The sequence below is a fragment of the Tachysurus fulvidraco genome, chromosome 3 (assembly GCF_022655615.1).
Source record: "Tachysurus fulvidraco isolate hzauxx_2018 chromosome 3, HZAU_PFXX_2.0, whole genome shotgun sequence".
In the NCBI taxonomy this organism is placed as follows: Eukaryota; Metazoa; Chordata; class Actinopteri; order Siluriformes; family Bagridae; genus Tachysurus; species Tachysurus fulvidraco.
In genome coordinates, this window is record NC_062520.1 from 8,235,197 (window position 1) to 8,254,765 (window position 19,569).

The window sequence follows — 19,569 nt, forward strand, 5'->3', positions numbered from 1 at the left end:
ACATATTTGTGTACCATCACCGCTTCTACTCCTGACTAGTTTACTATCAATAGTACAGATTACCTTGTGACCTTATTTAGTGTATTTTCTTTTCCCAACTGCTGAATTTAATTACTTGGGCTTCTGACACTATTGCCAAAATAGTGCATGTGGATATTTAGATGTGAAAAAGTTAGAAAACTGATGTACTGTATAATCTCAGTAAACATGATTCTGACCTTAAAGCCAAGACCAGCACTTTTGTTCACAATTTTGTGTAAAAACATTAAAAAAGAAAAAAGAAATTCTGCTTTCAGCTGCAACTATATTCCATATGTCATCATTGTCACATAGCTAGTGTTAATCCTGAATAGACTTCCTTACAGAGAACGTATCTTTTAAAGCTGTCAGCTCTCAATATGGTCCATAATCATATCTTCTGACATCTCTTCCTTGTCATCGTGTCCTTTCACACTATCATAATAACCCTTTATTTCTTGGGGATACGGAATTGCATGAAGCACAAAAAGCAGCATTCAGACCATTTGATTGAAGGCAATTTGAGACAAAAATAAAGACATTTGTCATCCTTTTTTTAAAATCACTCTTCAGGATATAAACTGTTTTTAGAAGGTTTCTGAAGATGGTTTTTTTTGTTCTATACAAAAAAATGGTCTCTAATGAACCAGTTCAAAGCAGAAAGTTTTTTTTTTCCTATGGCAACATCTAAAAAAATAAATAAATAGATAGATAGATAGATAGATAGATAGATAGATAGATAGATAGATAGATAGATAGATAGATAGATAGATAGATAGATAGATAGATAGATAAATAAATAAATAAATAAATAAATAAATAGAGCGGAAACACTTTCTTCATCTTTTTCTTTCATCAAATATCATCTTTGCCTTGTCTTTTCCTTCTAATTTAGTGATCAAGCATTTTCTCTGCTTTCGGGAATGAATCTTGACAACAAATTATCTTTCGTATTCTGCCTGTATTTCTTGTGGATTGAGGTCACTGCTGTCTGGACATCATGCCCTTTATAGGAGTTTATTTTCTTCCTCGTTGTCTGTGCTTGACACCTGAGCTAAGAATATGGAGAAGGGATGACTAATTCTGGCATCCAGATGAATTTATGAACTACTCTGAATTAATGGGCTTGATCCCAGAGAGCAGAAAGATGAGAGAAATTTCCAGTTCTGATGTATGAAAATGCTGGTGGCTTCCTATGAATACTAAAGCACTTGGCACTGACAAATGGGACTCATAGAGCCTGTCTTTGTTCATGTGTAATCCTGAGAAATATTAATGGAAAAATCCTTGTAAGCCTTTGATTGTCATTACAAAGAAAGCCCTGTCTTCGTTCCGAACGTGAGGGATTATGAGAAATCCTTTAAATGGGAAATGCTTGTGTCATGATTGCCGGGGTGACAAGACCTGCAGGGACAGGTATGACAGATAAGATAATCTCACCTGGCAAGGCCTGGATCACCTGGTCAGAACAGGAGTCTTCGATATGCTCTCCCAAGCTTTCTTGACTCTCGACCTAATAAGACGCAGCACCGAATTGTGGTCTGGATTATGATCAATTAGTTTCTGTCCACATGAACGGCAAGAGTGCTTTGGTTAGAATCATTTAACCACAATTAGATGTTTCACTCTTTGTATCACTGCAGTCATCTGCACTATCTAGGCCTTGTACATTTCCAATTCTAGTGACACTCACTTCCACTGAAACCTTTACTACAACAGAGTAAAAGCAACAGCAGACGTGGCAAATGAAACGTTTTTCATTTTTCTGAAAGCTCATCGGCTGAAGATGAGAAGCGTCTTTAACTGGAATGTAAAAATCACCATAAACTAGCGAGCGAGTGAGTGCGGCTTCTTTTGGGTTATATTCCCATTCACAGAACAAAAAGTACCAGACATTTCATGCACAATATAACCAAATAATTAGTTTATTCATAATTAATACTTTTTTTACGAATTAAGTACAGAAGTTTAAGTACGAGTTTCAGTACAGAAGATGATACTGAATGTTCATGCAGCATTTTTATCAAGCTATATTCCCATGTTTTCCAAGTTTTGCTTTGTTTTGATATATTGACCTCGTCTGCCTGTTATTTTAGCCTAATGTTGATCCTCCTGATTTGTCTGCTGGATTTATGAGCCTGAAATGCCAGAATAAATCAAACCGATACCAGTAACCTACAGCTTTGGTTCCCATGCCTGCATCAGTGACCGTATGCTGATTAAAGACATACAGTTTCTTAAATGTGGAACATATATACGGCCTGTTCCTCTTTACCACAAAAACTTTCATTTAGTTTGTGTTCTGCCAAGTCACATTTCATCAGGATAGATCGATGAGAGCTGCGCTTTCATTTTGCCAGGCTCTTAAAGTTTGAAGCATCGACCGAAGCATTTTTTAAAATTTTTATCTTAATTATATTTTTATTCAAAGACGAGTTAACAGACGGATGTCGTGAGTGTTCTATAGAATCCCTTACACCAGCCTACGTCTTTGTATAGTGTACATCCGAAGCGTTTAAAAAAAAAGTTCTTGAATATAGAACATTTTAGTCATTTTAAAGTATTTTGACATACAGTATAGACAATTGAAGATGTGCTGAATGTGCATCATGTCTCAGTTTTGTAATGAAAAAAAAAAACTCCTCAGTGATGTATTTTGCTGAATACCGGCTATTAAACCTTGAAAAGTTGTTTTGACAAAAAGAAAGAAAAATGGAAACCTAATGAAAGTACGGTGTAGGGAATGAAACACGAATATGAGTTGGCAACAGTACAACACCTTTTTTCCAGTCCGAATATTTTTTGCGAAATCAAAAGCTTGGCTTTGTTTTCTGACATTTTCTTTATGCTTCCTCGGTGATCTTCACCATTTGCTTTGCTTTTGCTGGCTGAAGCACATTATTGTGTTTCTCTGATCTTTTATTGTAGTCAACAATCTCTAGTGGCTTTACAATGAGAAGAGAAAGCGGGAAAATCCCTATATCTCTAAGCAAGCCATGTGCCTTAGGTGGTTGCTGAGAACCGATCGATGGCACTGGCTAGTTGAGAATTGATGTCCGGTGTCCGTGAAGTGAAACTCTACGTATTTCACTTTCCCGATCTATCTAATTAGTACAATTTATCATTCTCTCTGTGAGTCTAAAAAAAACCCTCTTTGTTTTTTAAAACATTTTAGCTCATTTTCACACTATATTATAATTTATTTGTTTATTAATTGGTTTAATTCAAAGATGTGGTTGACATTTACTACATTTCTGTATCACAAACATACATTTTATAGCAAACAAGGCACTATCCCTCCAACGCATGAGTAAATTCAGATTTCCTTACATATAATTACATTCCTTTTACCCAAATGTAAGGTTCGTTACGCTCGGTCGTGGTAGGCGGCTCGCCAGAGTATTTAAAAAGTCAGCGATTCTATTGCAGTTTAAGAATTTCTCAGGAACTGCCGAAGTGATTTTTAGAGCAGGCGATGAAGCTCCCAGGTTTGTCTCTAGTGACAAACTACAGCATCCACTCTCTCTCTCTCACTCACGAAGGGCTTGCATGCATCCATACGGTATATATGAGTGCGGTGAAAATAGTACGCACAAAGGGATCAATTTATATTTAATGCATTATACAGCCATCGTGATGTTTCAGAAAGAAAAACAATAATAATGTCTTACATCTAGCTATCGATTCTAATCTGAATACATCGTATTAACCTTGGCTCATGTACTGTATGCTTTGGTGCTTGTTCTGTGTCTGTAGTGTAATTTGCACTGCAGCCCACAAAGACAGCTGCTCCAGCAGATTTTCCCATGAAAGGTCAAGGGAAATGGTCGAGAACATGAGCTAATTTAATGCTGAAACTAGCGATTTAACTTGCATGCCCTAACCACTTAGGAATGCACTATTTCTCATCAATTTTGCATGACCAGTCTAGCATAACGAATGACAAAAGCTGATGATTAGCAGCTAGGGTTGGCATTACGATTCAGGATACACATTTCAGCATTCCAGATGTAATGAGGAATGCAGAAAGGAAAGATTTTCTGACTTGGAAATAACTCTGTTTTATAAATTTACTGAATTTATAGAATTACAGTATGTAGGTTAATCGGCCTTTTGCTTCTCGGCCTTTTGGCTAAGATCAAGTGTAGTATCTGCTCTTATCAGCTTGCTCCATCCGCTCCACGCATTGCCCTGGTATTGCAGTACATCCAGGCTTGGTGCACCATTTTTTGGGGGGCAGTCTTGGCCTAATGGTTAGAGAGTCTGATTCATAACACAAAGGTTGCGGGTTCGAGTCTCGGGCCGGCCACGACTGAGGTGCCCTTGAGCAAGGCACCGAACCCGCCAACTGCTCCCCGGGCGCCGCAGCATAAATGGCTGCCCACTGCTCCAGGTGTGTGTTCACGGTGTGTGTGTTCACTGCTGTGTGTGTGTGCACTTTGGATGGGTTAAATGCAGAGAACAAATTCTGAGTATGGGTCACCGTACTTAGCCTTATGTCACGTCACTTTAATTGATTCTGGCTAGTCTTTGATTCGGTGAAAAACTGACTGACGGAAGCAGAACAGTACCTCTTTCAACCCTCGCTTTTATATAGAGAGTTTGATAGGTCTAGAATCTGACAGCAGATTTATTTCTGCTCTTAAATGCCTCCAGAAGTGAGTTTTATGTGAACAATTTGTTTCAGCCCCAGGCGTTTTCTCCTTCTCTTGTTGACTCACTTGTTACTTTTTTTTGGCACAGTGAAGGGCCTTTTTTTCTCGTTCAATGAATAGTTATTTTTCCTTTTTAAGAGGGTTGAACCACATTGCAATGGGTATTAATTGTGTGGGATCTTTTACTAGTTGGACACTCCCAAAGATTGAGATTGTTATTTCCTTCAAGGCTGTCAACCTGATATGATATCTACTTATACAACTGATAGTTTGGCTCCAATAGTCTGATCAGTGTCCCGAAAGTGCTTATACTGTAGTACAACCACGCTGGGATATTTTACTGTGTGATCCGGTACCACCGTCAGTGTTCGAAAATACAGTTCCACATCCTATTTCGAAATCGTTACTACAGTACAGTAAGCGACATCACCAGCCATCACGGCAAACGATGCCTTTTTCATGAACATAAGTTTTGACATAACCTACGAAAGCGCAACAGATGAAGATGAACAGAAGAAGAGAAGCCACTTTCACAGCCAAACCCCTTTAACAGGAAAATACAGATCACCGTGAGCTAGATTATTGAGTGTGATATAATGTGGCCATCGCTTATTCATTATCTGTTTAGAAAATGTCTAATATTTATATAGAAATTATTGTTCAATATTGATGAAAAAACATTACTGATGACGAAATAACGTAGGGAAACTTATATTTTTAACACAACTGAACACGGAAAACCTAGCTACAAGATATACAATAGCCGCTAATTACTGTAAAAGTAAATAATTAATGAATTACTGATCCAAACTTAATCAATTATTAAATATTAAGAAGAAGCAATTTAATACATAATTAAAATGTCCATATTAACAATAAATTCTTCAGCCACACAATGTAGTGTCTGGTTGCTTAGCAACATAACGAGCAAAGATTAGTTCATTCCATGAACCAATCAGCAGCCTCAGCGTTTTAGTTGGATGCGATGTGGTCAGATTTTTCTTTTTAATAAAAATCACTAGATTTCTCTTTTCCTTAGGTATATTTCATCATTCACTCAGTGTAAAAAACCTGCTGTCATTTTAAAGTCTCACAAAAAAAGTTACAGTAATGAGACATGTAGATTAACGAGGTACTTGAACTCTTTTGCCTTTTAATCGATTCATTCATATCCTCTGGGCAAAGCTCAGTGCAAGACCAGACAAATTTATCTTTCAGCATGAGTGCTCTTTTTATTCGTCTAATGAAACTCTTTAGTAGAACCATATTGTAAGTTGTTTGTTGCACTTCCATGTTTTTTGTTTTTTTTCCTTGTGCTTGGTCCTTAATTTGTTGTGTAAATTACATCAGAATTTCAAGGTGAAAGAATAGTAAGCTGAGCGAACTGAATGAACATGTAAAGGTTTAAAGGTTGTTCCACTTCAGCTAAAGATAACAATAACACTGCTTTGTGTGTTATTTTATTCTGTTAACTCTTTACATTCAAGTCTAAAAGGAGCAGCCCTCGTGATGTCCACCAGGTTTCTCTGATCGTGTTAACACGTCCTTCAACGTCACAGGAACAACGTTCTTCTAAAGTTCGCTTTGAGGCGGATTGCTGTTACTCGCCTTCCCAGTCTGGTATACTTCAGCTGGTAATACCTCTGAGATTTACAGCTGCTTTTTACTGATGTTCTGTGTTTTGGTGGAGAAGGACTAGTGCAATTATGTGATCACCTTACACACATCTGCTGGCAATTTAAACAGCTTGGATTTGTGGTCCAGGGCAAATCTTTGGACAAAGGCATCGCTGGAGCTGCTTCCAAAATATGAGCACTTGGAGCTTTTATTTTTATTTTGCTTAAAAATGTTGAATAGTCCATTGTTCTTTATAGACTTGTAAAATACCAACTGTTGTATAAATTATTGTGAGAATTGGCGGAATTGCTTAATCTCAAAGACTTTTATTTGTTTTTTTGTGGTGAACTATGTCATTTTAGTCATTTTTTGTCGTGATCTGTGTTTTTATTCTTCTGTTTTTGTGGGGTGAACTTTTTCTGCATTTTTCTGTAAACTATGCATCTTTATATTTCTTTGTGCTGAACTATTCCTTTAAAGAGTCTAAAAAATGTTTTTAAAAAAATAGCAGCGTTAAGAACTTAAATTATTTCACTGTTTAATACTTGGTGCATCCCCTAGTTCTTTTGCTTTCCTGTAACTGTTAATAGTGGAACTGGCAAAAGGTAACTGACGAACAGTCTATAGATGGAAACATTAGGGTTCAGGGTAGAGATACAGTAAGAAACCCAGGTAAATGAGCCATTTCTAAAAAATTAGATAGTTAAACATCTCAATATATGTGAAAAGTGATCCATGTATACTTCATACATCCAGATTAGACAACTAATCAGCACTGACTTCACGCTTTAAAAGAATAATCTTGAGTTCTTAGATCCAATCCCTCCAGTCCCTGTCCTGTTTCTTTCTGTACACTATGTACCTGAAGTCCGATCAAAACCAGATGCCCGTTGCTGCGTCCAGAACAAGCTCGTAAGTCACTAAGAAAAAATTTGAGACAAATCTGCAAAGTTCACCTGCAGGCAACATATTACAAGTCCTTCATCATGCCTTTTTTGTATCCTGGGCTGTAATACATCTTGCCTTCTTCTTCTTCTTTCCTTGACCCGTGGTCGTGTTTAGTCTGTCCTATTCGACCCAGGTTGAGCTGACAGCTGGAGACCAACTGGAACATGATCTCCTTTGAGGAAGGATTTGTTCCTAAAAGGCAAATGCTAAGATGAAGGGATCTACAGAATTCTTCCACTACACTGAGAGTGATGGGAAACAAATGTTGGTTTGAACTTGTTTGAGTTTTTCTTCTAGGTGTTGATATGGAACCATGAAACAGCTTACAAATGAAAGGCAGCTGTTGGTGTGTGATGCAAATTCACACGAGTTGAAAACGTCGAAACGATGAAAACATTTTATTCACGTTTGCAAATTTACATCTTTTTTTTTTATACAAAAGTGTTATTTACAGTACATCAAGATTTTTTTTTTAATCTCTAAAAATTACAACTCTGCTATATTAGCATAGTTTAACTACTATTACATTTAAAACTCCACAGTGTGACTACAGTCAAAAGGTAAAGAGGTCAGCGCAAAATAAACCATGAACTGGAGATGAGTTGATTCACAATAATTACTACAAAGCATTGTCTTCAAGTGACCTCTCAAAAATTGAGTGCCGTGTGGATGCGTCGTTTTGCGTGTGCTTGCTTTCGGCTCTGATGTTCGGCCGAGTCCTCCTGGACGAGCTGCGTGAGGAGGCCCTGTAGGCGCAACCTCATGGTCCGGGAGCGATCTGCGTCCTCTCCGACTTCTGTCTCCGCACAATCCTGCACCGCTTGCTGGAGCTCCACCTGAAGGGGACGCCCCGCTTTTTCCCCCAGCAGCGTGGGAGAGAACCACGAGCGGAAGATCTTCTCACAGATCACCTGTACAGAGAAAGAGAGAGAATGAGAGCTGATGAACAGTTGACCAACAACGAGGCCAAATGGAAGACTTCAACAGGAAACAGTCATTATTTCATGGCCCTGATCACAGTCATCGGTCATATTCTTATTTCATGTTGTTTAAAGGGGACAGGAGCTGAAGATATGCTCATCTCCTTGACCTGGCATTCTGAATGACACAAAGCCCCTATTGTTCTGAGTGGCAGGACAGACAATAGGATGGCAGAGGTCATCTGGTGGCGTGATAAGTGATCAGCGATGGAGAGATGGGCTCTGTCTGAGGCATGGAGCTGGACTTGGTTTCATTTCGCTCACTCGTCTGTTAGCTGGTCTCCTTAAAAGGGGTCTTGCACTGACAACAGGTGATGATTTAGATTTTTATCATGAAAAGACGAAAGCGAAGATGTGATAAAGCTATATATATATATATATATATATATATATATATATATATATATATATATATATATATATATATATATAAAAGAGTGACTATAGCCAGAGTCACTATATAATATCTTTGTTCTTCTTAGTTTTGTCTTGTTTTTAAGACATTCTTGTTTCTCCTGACCACAAAGGTTTCTTATTTCAACACTCAGTGACATTTATAACACATAATGATGGTAGGCTCCAGCCCAAACTCTATTCAGCCTTATCACAAACTTAACATTCCGCACATTGTTCACGTTAACACTCGAGCTGAAGGATTGACTTTCCTCCGTGACCGTTAATACAACAGTTTTTTTCTTTGAAACCGCTGTGCATTTTTTTAAAAAAAATTTTAAATGCCTTGCTAACAAAGAAGTGTTAAATGAATTAGCAATAATTTAAAATACTATAATATTCTATATATTTTAAAAGAAATACATGCACACTAAAAAGTAACGTAAATAGAAGACGTTAATGCATTAAACTTGCCTGAAGATTGCTGTTTTTGCGTTTCGATCCACACTTGTTTTTCTTTGCGTTACATTTGGAGATGCAGTCGAAGAAATTGCAGTCGTTGTCGTTGGTGCAGTTTTGCTCGAGAATGTCCTGCATTTTTGGCTCGAAAAAAGCCATGTCCACGTCTATAGCTGCCACCTGTCGAACGCATTCGAAGAAAACGTAGGTTTGACTAAAAATTCTGCATATCCATTTATTTATTTATTAATCCCTACATTTGCCACTTTATACTAGTTTTGTCTCACCGTAGATCTGAAGCCTACTATATAACATTGCTATACAGCAGACACACTCTGGACAATACTTATAATTTACCGTATTATAATAATAATAATAATAAAACATGAACTATATATTGAAATAAGATAAACCTAAATACAACGATGATAAAGGAATTTATATTTCTGTTATATTTTACATTTATGTTCAGCCTTAACTGTGTAAATAACCCGAATACTGGTGATTATACTGTGCAGGACAGTGTTTACTTTATTACCGTGTAGAACTCAAGCTACAGTATGTTTAATCCTTTTAGCTCGTAACACATGTTCTGTTTAAATCGAACCTTCCAAGAACCTACAGATTTGACAGTTTACATTAGCATAAACATTAACACACATTCACGACTGTATTACGTGTGAATCAAAACAAAGTTGAACCTTTTCTGTTAAACAGTTTAACAAACATTTATACAAGTCGGTCTTCTGCAGCTAATTTGATACCGTTGAATTTATTTCTGGTTGGTTTTAATAAAATTATTTCTGGTTGGTTGCAATGGAATATAGAAAGAAAGAGAGAAATAATTGAATAAGTGAAAACTTTTATATTTTTAACCAAAGTATTAGCTATTGATGGAGATTACTTGCTCTTAAGTTTTAAGCCTTTGGGATAAACAGGATTAAAGCTGAAAAAATAAACTTCCCCATTACACTGAAATCCTGTTTGTTTTCTAAAAGACCTATTTATCAGTCATGAGCATAATCGGTGAGTGCTAAAATGAAAAACATTTATCAACCTATCAAAAACGTGTATAATTATTCTTAATAAAGGGGAAAACTAATGCCAGACCGAACTGGCTTGCTATAATCTTTTGCAGAGCACGTTGCAGTGTGTTTATTATAAATGAGCGTGCTCCCACTTTTTTTGTTGCTGTATATTAGAGTGGTTTAGAGGATCCATTTGTCGAGACGACAGCCGAGACCGGGGGTGAATCTTAATTCCGTGACCTTCCCTTCCGTTTGTATAAGGTTTTTATTGTTTCCTCAGTGCAACATGCTGGCCTTAGGCACGGCTTAATGACAGCTTTACCCGGGTTTCCGAACTGAGTCTCCTGTTATTTTAGCTGTTTTCCTAAATGGATTCTAGAGACAGATCAAAGTAAATACTCACCGTTAAATCCTGCCTGATGGCAAAGTTCTCAGGTTTGATATCACAAAGGTGCAAGTGATGAGAAAAGTCATTCTCAAAGTGGTCCACCATGTCCAAGAAGCTCAGGGCGACCCGAGGCACCATGTCTATCTCAGTCAGTGTGTGTCCTTTTCTAATTTTTGGGCTCTGAGAGAACTCCTCCAGCGAGAAGATATTCTGGTCCCATGCATGGCCAGCAGCAAGATATTCCACTGCGTAAAAATGGCCACAGGAGCCCAGCACCTTGGCCACGTGGTCCGTCAGGTCCTGCATCACACGGAGAAAGGCATATTCCTCCTGTTGGATCAGAGCCCAGAGTGAGGCCAGCTCAGCCCTTGAGTATAACTGGGACCTTTTTTTTAGTTTCTGGCCCCAAAGCCTTGGTAGCGTCAGGTTACTCCCAGCCTCCAGGCCCAACAAGTTCTTAATCTGCAAAGTTGCGTAAAACACTACATCCAGGGGTGAAAGCTCCTCCTCTGCACCCACATCACCTGCTGCATCCTGGTACTCCAACAGAACCAAAGCCTCATAGGAGGTGAAATTCTCCAGTTTAGATTTTAGGACGATCGGCACGCCTCGCCAGCTGGCCGCCATCACCTTTTTTCCATTCTCGTAGTAGAGGCAACGCTTGTATTCCACATGGCCTCCCATGCAAAGGTCTTCACACAGGTCACCTGTTAATGCACCTTGTTGGTATTCCTCACACTGTAACACAGAGCACAGTTCAGTTCACTTCACCTCATGTTATAATGCATTCATATGTTATTTCATATGAATGCATTATAAAGAACCCTTACTAAAGAAACCCAACCCTACTTATATTGAACTGAGACTTTTTTAAAAGAATTATAATCATAGATATCAACTGGAAATCTTCTAAAAGACTGTGTGTTATAAACACTGCTTATAATGCAGCCTGTTAACTATTTACAAATGCATTATAACCATAGCTATAAACAATTCTAACACAATAGTAATGTGTTATAGTTAGTTCAAGATCAAGAATAAATGGATCACATTATGTTACAATGCATTTTCTTAAATAATCATAACCTTAAAACATTAAATTGTATGCTGCATATTGTCTTGCGGTTATATTGCGTTATAACCTGCCTTACATAGAAAGTGTGACCGGATGGACGCTGTAATGTTGATGCTTAACAATTAACAGAACATGTCATGACGCTTTATTTAAAGGGTACCGACACTTAGAACTCGTATATGACACATATATAAGCATCACATTAATTAATTATATAGTCATAATGAAGGCTTAGGTGAAAACTCATTAAGTGACATTAGTGTGATTGTTTTCTCATTGAGTGACATTAGTAAGATTTTTTTTTTCTGTGAGTGTATGAACATAAATTTGAGGTTGTGTTTCTGTTGTTGTTTTGTTGTGTTTAAATTTCTCTTTAATGGTTTATTCCTTACATGTACACCTTCATGCCTGTGAGAGATTTGCACAGATGATTACATCTCTTCATGTCGTGTGATATTATCACTCATTCATAGAACAGGTAAGCCAAGGTAAAAGTGTTGCTATGGAAACAGAGAAAGTGTGGTCTTAGAAAACACAAAATGAAGCGTAACCTTAGAAGCGTTCGCTTGGATTTTGTGTTTTTGTCTAACAGTTTGCTTGACTTGTATGTTTGCTGTGATCCCTTCCAAGAAACGGTGCAAAAAAAAAGAGATCATACAGTAAGCACCACAGCTTATTCTTTTATTTCAGAACTATTTCTCTGTGTGAGGAAAAACAAAATTGTGTCAGGTTCGGATAGATTCGCTATGTTCCTCATCATCTCTATATGGGTAAAATAACAATAAAAGCTTCTTGACTTGATTTGATGCTGCACATCACACACCTAATTGCTTGGGGTAAACTTTTCTTCAAATGTGGTTTTTAAACCTAGTTCTGTCGTTTCCAATGTGCTCAGGATTTCGTTTTACTTTAATTATACACGTCGATCGAGCTGCAGGGTTTCACAAACCCAGCTCGATCATTTCTGGGTAAACAGACAGCAGCTCGTTAGGCGTGAAAGCGCTTTACGTTCGAGTCATCCGTTTCACAACTCAGACTTCCTCCGCTTCAAAAATCTCACACATCCAGATGTCTGATAGGATTGGAAAGCGAGGCATGATTAGTGTTTCACAAAAGATTAGCTGCAAATCCTCCACTGCCACATTCCCGTGTAGACAGCTGTCGTCTCGAGTCAGCCAAAGGCCGAGCAGGTCAGCTAATGGTCCTGATCACATTGACGTTAGCCACATTAGTGATAGCAATATCTTTTTCTAATCATCATCCATCAAAAAGATTTACTGTGTCTCTTACTTCACCACCCAGCTTCAGTGTGCCTTGATATATGAGATATTTGGAGTATTTGTTTTGTTTGGGTCAGACTCATGTGTTAAAGAAAATATATGATTTAGCCTGTGTTTGCTTTGCTTAACATTGCTCAGTCGCTTCACGTGCAACTTTGAGATGATTTTCTTTTAAAACAAAACAAAGTATTACCGACTATAAACTAAATTTATACATCACTATAATTTTACATAACAGGCGAAACTTGTGTAAACGCTTTAGTTTATTCGGGTTAGCACAGATCGTTTGGTCCAGGCTTTTCCTGACTCTGACTGGACATCTGCCACTTACCGCACATCCGTTTGAATTCCCGAGATTTCTAAACCTTGCATCATTTTGGTCAGCAGCTGTTTTTAGCTTCTGTGTCTGCACGTAAACTTTCCCACCATGGAATAGTTGGAAAAGGTCCAACTACTGTATACCCTGGCTTTCAGTGTTGTATTGATGTGTTTTTTATTTACTTCTGTGTCGTACCGTATATCGCACATACTGTCGATGTTGGCTTTGCTTCCAGATCACTGGACCTTTTGTGTTCTGAGCATTCTGCAATGCCTCAACCTAAAGATCATGTCAGGTTTATAAAGCTGTACATTTAGCAGACGCCCTTATCCAGAGCGACTTAAATTTTTAGCTCGTTTTGAACATCTTGGATTCGGATTTGAACTCACAACCTTCCAATTGGTAGACCAACACCTTAACCACTACGCTACCACATCCCTGTCAATCTGTCACTATGGACACAAACAGACTGTAGTGTAAGTTTCCTGATACGGAGCATGTAGGGACTAAGCACTAAATAAACAGCAGTTCCGGTTTGTTTTTCACAGCTGAAACTTGCTTTGTGCAGCCAAACATATTCAACTCGCATATATTTAACAACACTTCGTTCTGCTGTGGTCACGGTAAACTGATGAAGCGTTCTACATTAGATTCTAATCCCCAGATGTGTACACTGATTATACTGGGCACAATTTAGCAATACATTTTCTTGGTTTCTTAGTCCCGAAAAACAAAACCGCTGCTAATTTAAAACATACTCTGTCCTTTTTGCCAAAGCAGTGTGTTTTGGCTTTGCTCTTTATAATCTGCTTTTAACATCTCATTTTTTATGCCTGGAAAAAGACGTAAGAATACAGACAAACAGGTTTTTTTTTTTTTCCACTTAAATGTGCAGATTTGTCACTGCTTATAACTAGTGCAACAACAGGAGAAGCTGTTTTTTTGTTTTGTTTTTAAACTTTATATGAACTTGGTGAGTAATTATAAAATACCATTTAAAGAATAGGTCTTAAAAATAGTACTCAAAAATTCTGTTTCCCCAGACCATGAACTTCTCGGCATGCTGTGTGTGTGTGTGTGTGTGTGTGTGTGTGTGTGTGTGTGTGTGTGTGTGTGTGTGTGTGTGTGTGTGTGTGTGTGTGTGTGTGTGTGTGTGTGTGTGTGTGTGTGTGTGTGTGTGTGTGTGTGCACCACCCAGGGCTGAACCATGAACCTTACTCACTATTGGCAGAAAATAAACAACTAAAAACATACATCCAGAGAAGGTCCTTGTTGCCCCTTATCAAGCCACACACACACACACACACACACACACACACACACACACACACACACACACACACACACACACACACACACACACACACACATACTGTGCATATCCACACAGTCATATCGACTATATGATATGCACAATTATATTTATAAATATAATCAATTCTATACTATATTATTGTGTAATCAGATTCAGTTTCTCTTTGCATCGAACACAATAAAAGTTCTGAAGTTTCTTTTGTACCAGTTATACAGGAAGTGGAATTTATTTTTCTTTCATTCATGAACAACTTTAAAGACCAAATCTATTCGAAGATCTAGCAGAAGTTTAGACATTTTTAAGTCTGTAGTCTTAAATGTGTAACTGATTTTAATACTGTTATTTGTATACCGTACTTCAGTAACCGTCTACATGTAGATCCGGTACATAAATCATACAACACAGAGTCAGGTTATGACCCGAGGCTACAAAAAACAAAAAGAGTTGTATGTAAAAATGGGAGAAGTAAACCGTTTTCGGATTATACATAAGAAATACGGCCTACATAATGCATTAAAGGTTATATATCAATATATGACGTATATATCTAAATCAATTATTCATCATCTTATTCATGAGTAACTTATTGTTTCTTTTGAGGTGAGTCCTCGTGAACCGTCTGTTCTTGATCACTGTGTTGTAGTATAAATAGGCAAAGCAGCAAGGCCCTGCGGCACAGTCACAGACTCCACCGGCTATTTCATTAACGCTCGCTGAGAATCGACCTGTAGCTTAGGTGGCAGGTGTGAGTACTGATTAAAAAACGACTTGTGTTTAAGCAATTACTGAAAGGTGCTCAGCCTCAACCTCTGCTATTTATTTGGTTTATTCATGTTTATTGAGTTATTTATCGAAGCATGCTGATTTGCACACCGTCTTAGTTAATAAACGAGGAAGACGTCGCGTGTACACGTCTCTGTGTTCACCATTTAGTAAATGAACTCTTCCAAAAAAAAAAAAAAGGAACCATAAAGCGACGGACGTCCTTTTGCCTTTTGACCCGAGCTTTCTCTTCTCAGCGGATAGCGATTTATACAACGTTTAAATAAATAAATACATTAAAAAAAGGCAAATTAAGAAAATTAATTATACAAATTTATTTGAAACCAACTATTTGAATGTAGTTCAGAGGATGCGTTTCAGCTTGAAGGTATCATCAAGCCGAAAAATGAAAGTACGAGGGTTAAAATAGATTCAATTGAAAACACTAAAAATTTGAATTGAATTTTTTTTTTCTCTTTCTAGAGGATTCCAGATACTTATGAAGTGCTGGAACAATCGAACTGAAGGAAACAGTGATTACCGTAATATACTTTGTTTTCACTTATTTGCAATAAAAAATGCTAAATTATAAATGAATTCAAATAAAAACTTTTTTTTTTCCACTCTTGGTTATTTGGTAAATGTCTTTAGTGTAATAAATAGGAATTTATTTATTTATAATAGGAAAAATAGGACAAAGTCTAACGCTCAATACTGTATCGTCTGATTCTCAGCAGAACTCAGTGTTCTGTAAAAAAAAATTTTTGCATAATTAAACTTTATGCCTAAATCATTTAAAATGTTTACAGTTTTGATTAAAATGCTTTAAGGCTTTAAGCAAGCCTGTCTCACTTTCAAAAACAAAATGCATCTCGATTTTTTATTATTTTTTTTCCCAGATATCAACTGATACGTCGTTCGTGTTTATGATCCCATGAGACGAGCGTGTTGCTCTAACATCTCACTTGTGTTTATGAGTCATGAGGTGAAGTTCCCAACAGGCGTGTTACGTGCTGAAACAAGCTGAGCTCGACTCGTGTCTCGACCCGGCTTCTCTCAGGACGTCTTCACGTTGCGAGATCTGCTTTATTTCACCTCGGCGAACAGTGGAAATATTTTGTCAATGCCTTTATTGTGTGTCACATCACTTTTTTACCTTTCTGTCACAGATGTGGCCTTTAGAACGTTTCAGGACGGATCAGGGTGCGCTTTATTTTTAAAAGCCACATAAAAATTTGTTCTGCTTCCTTCCTCTGCAACCTGTTTCCTTTAAGCAGGTGTAGGACTGTATATAAATCCTGCATCTGAAGCGTATTCCCTCGTTTAGGTAAAGCTTGTGCTTCTATACAGCATTCAACATATAGTCGGGTATCTTTGGAAAATGTGGCTTTGTCACAATCTCCCTCTCACATCATTTTGTACATACAACATTTATTCTAATTCTTAAATTTAAGCACACTCGGGTTCATCTAAACCGAATATAGTGTTCCAAGTCATTAATTATCCCTTGGTGATCCCTTTAAAGTCCCTCCAGACCGATAGATAGTTGCCGCTCTGTTTCTACACCCTGTCTTTAATTAGAAGAATTTGGCATGGTGCAGAATTCCTTTGCTGGCTCCTACTGAGCCGTGGAGACATTTTGCCCTCGGGTGAATTGGAGCTGGAACAACGCTTGCTTGGATGATAGCGTTTTCAAAACACACTTAGGAAAGAATTTGTCTTGAAGCCTCTTACCGCAATGTTTGATTTATGCCTTATTAAACTTGAGACTCTCATTTTGTCCACGTAACAGGTGAAAAACACTGCGATTAAAAATCTAAAACCTAATTTTATTGGGCGGCTTGTTGTTAATAACTCTGGTGTAATATATTTATGCCTAATAACCAGCTACCTCTCAATGGAGTAAATCATAATATCATTATAATTGTGTAATATATCCTTTTAATCTGGAGTTTCTTCCTGTAACAGTACAAAAAAAAATCTACTTATATATCTATTGTGTCCAAACATGTTTCTGAGCATGTTTACTTCTCTGCTACACCGAACTCTGAATATCGAATGGTTTGTTGTTTTCACTGCACCTCTTTAATCTAATTTCTTGGTGGAAACCTAATCCTATAAATTTGTTATGCTTCGTGTCAATCTTTCAGAGAGAATTTGGAGCTGAAAAGCAAAAAGAAATTGTTGCATCGTCACTTATTTGACATGGATTAATTCCACAGTACGGAAAAAGCATTTAAAGTCACGTTGATGTTAAGGAACACTAGAGAATCACGTACTGAAGCTTGGAGGTAATATAACCAATGAATCACGGGCTGACAGATTAAGCTTTTGCAATGCCATGTTTATTATACCTTTAAACATTCGTCGGGTTTTCCGACAGTGAAAGTGAAATTGAAATAAATGAACGAATCTCCTGCAGGCTACACGGCTTGTTATTTTGTCTGCTTTGTTTTTGCTGATGCTTTACGTCCATAGAATGCGTGTGACAACCTGCTGGAACAGTTATATAAAGTGGCTGAATCGTGTTGGATCGTAATTTGCCTGCTCTGGTGTAATAGATCAACTCTGTGGTAAACGGACACACGTTTCTGACAGCCGTGCCTAAATACGTGAACTCGAGTCACGCACGTGGTTAAAAAACTCGAAACGCTGCGGTTTTGTTTATAGAGTACGTGACTCTCATCCATCAAATATAAAACTTTTTACACTTCCTACCATTACTGCGCCTACATCATTATTTAAAACGTTGTGTCCTCACTGTTAACGAACGTACAGAGGTACAGTGAAATTCGGCAGGTGATACCAAGCTGCCACTGTTGACCTACCAGTCTCTGGAGAATCCTCCTGCTCTTATCATCTGTGCAGAAGTCAGAAAACATGGTCGTGTGCACGAAGAGTAGGCCACTGAGTAAGAGCCATGAGGCAAGCCAGAGTAGGAGGAAGAGTATGGCACTCCTGCGCCGCACTCTCGCCCTGAGCCACCGCAGCCCACAACCCCCACGGCCCAAACCCGCGGCCCGGCACACGGGCCGGAACATCGGGCACACGCTTTACCCACTTCAGCTTCCTGTGTGCTTTAGCGCTCCTCCTGCAGGCATCTGTGGTGGTCTCAGTAGACTGTTAAAGGATTGGAGTCCTGCTGGCGCTCCTCCTGCAGGAGGTCTGAGTGTGTGTGTTCTCCTCTGCTCCTCCTCTCTGCTCTGGGATTCTCCATGCTGCTCGAGAGATCTTCTCACATGTAACTCCTCAGTTTCTTTCCCATTGGTTTGGGACTGGGTGAGAATGGCAGTGCCATGAAAAGCTCCCGTTTTTCAAAGTGGACTTGTTCCTTTCTTACTATTTTACGGTTCTTCTTCATACCCACAACCTCTCTCTCTCACTCTCTCTTACTCCTTTATACCATTCTCACTATTTCTCTGTGTCATGCTCCCTCATCTGGCTTACAATTCTCTCTCTTTCTGTAACTCTCTCAGCCTCTTTCAATCTTACCCTATTACTATACTCCACCTTTCTCTCTCTCTCCCTCTCTCTCTCTCTCTTCCCCCCCTCTCTGGTTCTCAGATGCCCGCCCCTTTCTTGAGGACTTGCCTCCTTTGGGTTGCTTTCTTCCTGTTTCCACGGCAGCCAGGCCTTCTCAGCAGGCACACTGACTCTCAGCTGTGGTGTTCAGTGCATTCTGCCAAACTCCTTCCTATGCCATGCAGACAAAACACAACAGAGCAGTGAATGCAGGACTGTTTTTCCAACTGCTCAGTGTGCGCATTCTCAAACACTCCACAACTTCTAACCGGGTTACGGATCTCAAGCACGGTAGATTTACAGCTAAGATTCCTTGCTGCATCTGCAGTAAAAATTTTCTTATTGTTTAACTGAGTTGCTGAATATTTGATTCAGAAAGCACTTCTCTGCAGCAAAGTAATGAAGCAAAACTTGAGATTTGATTTGCACTGACTGGATGAGCGAAGGCGGTTGTGTTTTGTTCTTCTAATGAGCTGATCCCCACGAGTGCCTCAGTGTGACTGTTGTTATCTGTTGTGTTGAAGAGACAGCAAGTGCACAGAATTCTTAATAGCTCATTCAAAGCAGAAGAAGCAGCTCGGTCTTACACCAGCTAATATCCATCCGTGTTGTTTTTTAATAAAATGCTTCACGTTATGTTAATTACCACAGTATCCTGTGTGCTTTGTGGCACACTATTCTCCAGACTCATTAATCCTTCCTGCAAATCAGAGATCCTTTTAAGATTTCAACTGCAATGTACATTTTCAAACACTGAACACACACACACAGAAAGAGAGAGAGAGACTCAAACTCTAATGATCAGAGTGT

At 38.4% G+C, this 19,569-nt stretch overlaps 1 protein-coding gene and 1 pseudogene across 1 annotated transcript; one reads left to right on the top strand and one right to left on the bottom strand.

Moving 5' to 3' along the window:
• The first annotated feature begins 4,130 nt into the window (after positions 1–4,130).
• On the top strand, positions 4,131–4,246 carry LOC113644900 (annotated as a pseudogene).
• A 3,375-nt stretch (positions 4,247–7,621) lies between these two features.
• Positions 7,622–18,761, bottom strand: dipk1c (divergent protein kinase domain 1C). The gene is made up of 4 exons (XM_027149363.2): positions 18,066–18,761; positions 10,502–11,224; positions 9,086–9,250; positions 7,622–8,149 (listed from the first exon to the last, which is right to left on the bottom strand). The coding sequence occupies exons 1-4, from the start codon at positions 18,276–18,278 to the stop codon at positions 7,886–7,888; spliced, it is 1,365 nt and encodes a 454-aa protein (XP_027005164.1). The 5' UTR covers positions 18,279–18,761; the 3' UTR covers positions 7,622–7,885.
• Between the last annotated feature and the right edge of the window lie 808 nt (positions 18,762–19,569).

Bases quoted from the DNA above. Each gene is read 5' to 3' on its own strand.
- dipk1c (XM_027149363.2), bottom strand. From the start codon at position 18,278: ATGTTCCGGCCCGTGTGCCGGGCCGCGGGTTTGGGCCGTGGGGGTTGT. The intron at 9,251-10,501 runs GTGAGTATTTAC...TGCGTTCGACAG, and splicing joins CCATCAGGCAGGATTTAACG to GTGGCAGCTATAGACGTGGA. The intron at 8,150-9,085 runs GCAAGTTTAATG...TTCTCTGTACAG, and splicing joins GCAAAAACAGCAATCTTCAG to GTGATCTGTGAGAAGATCTT.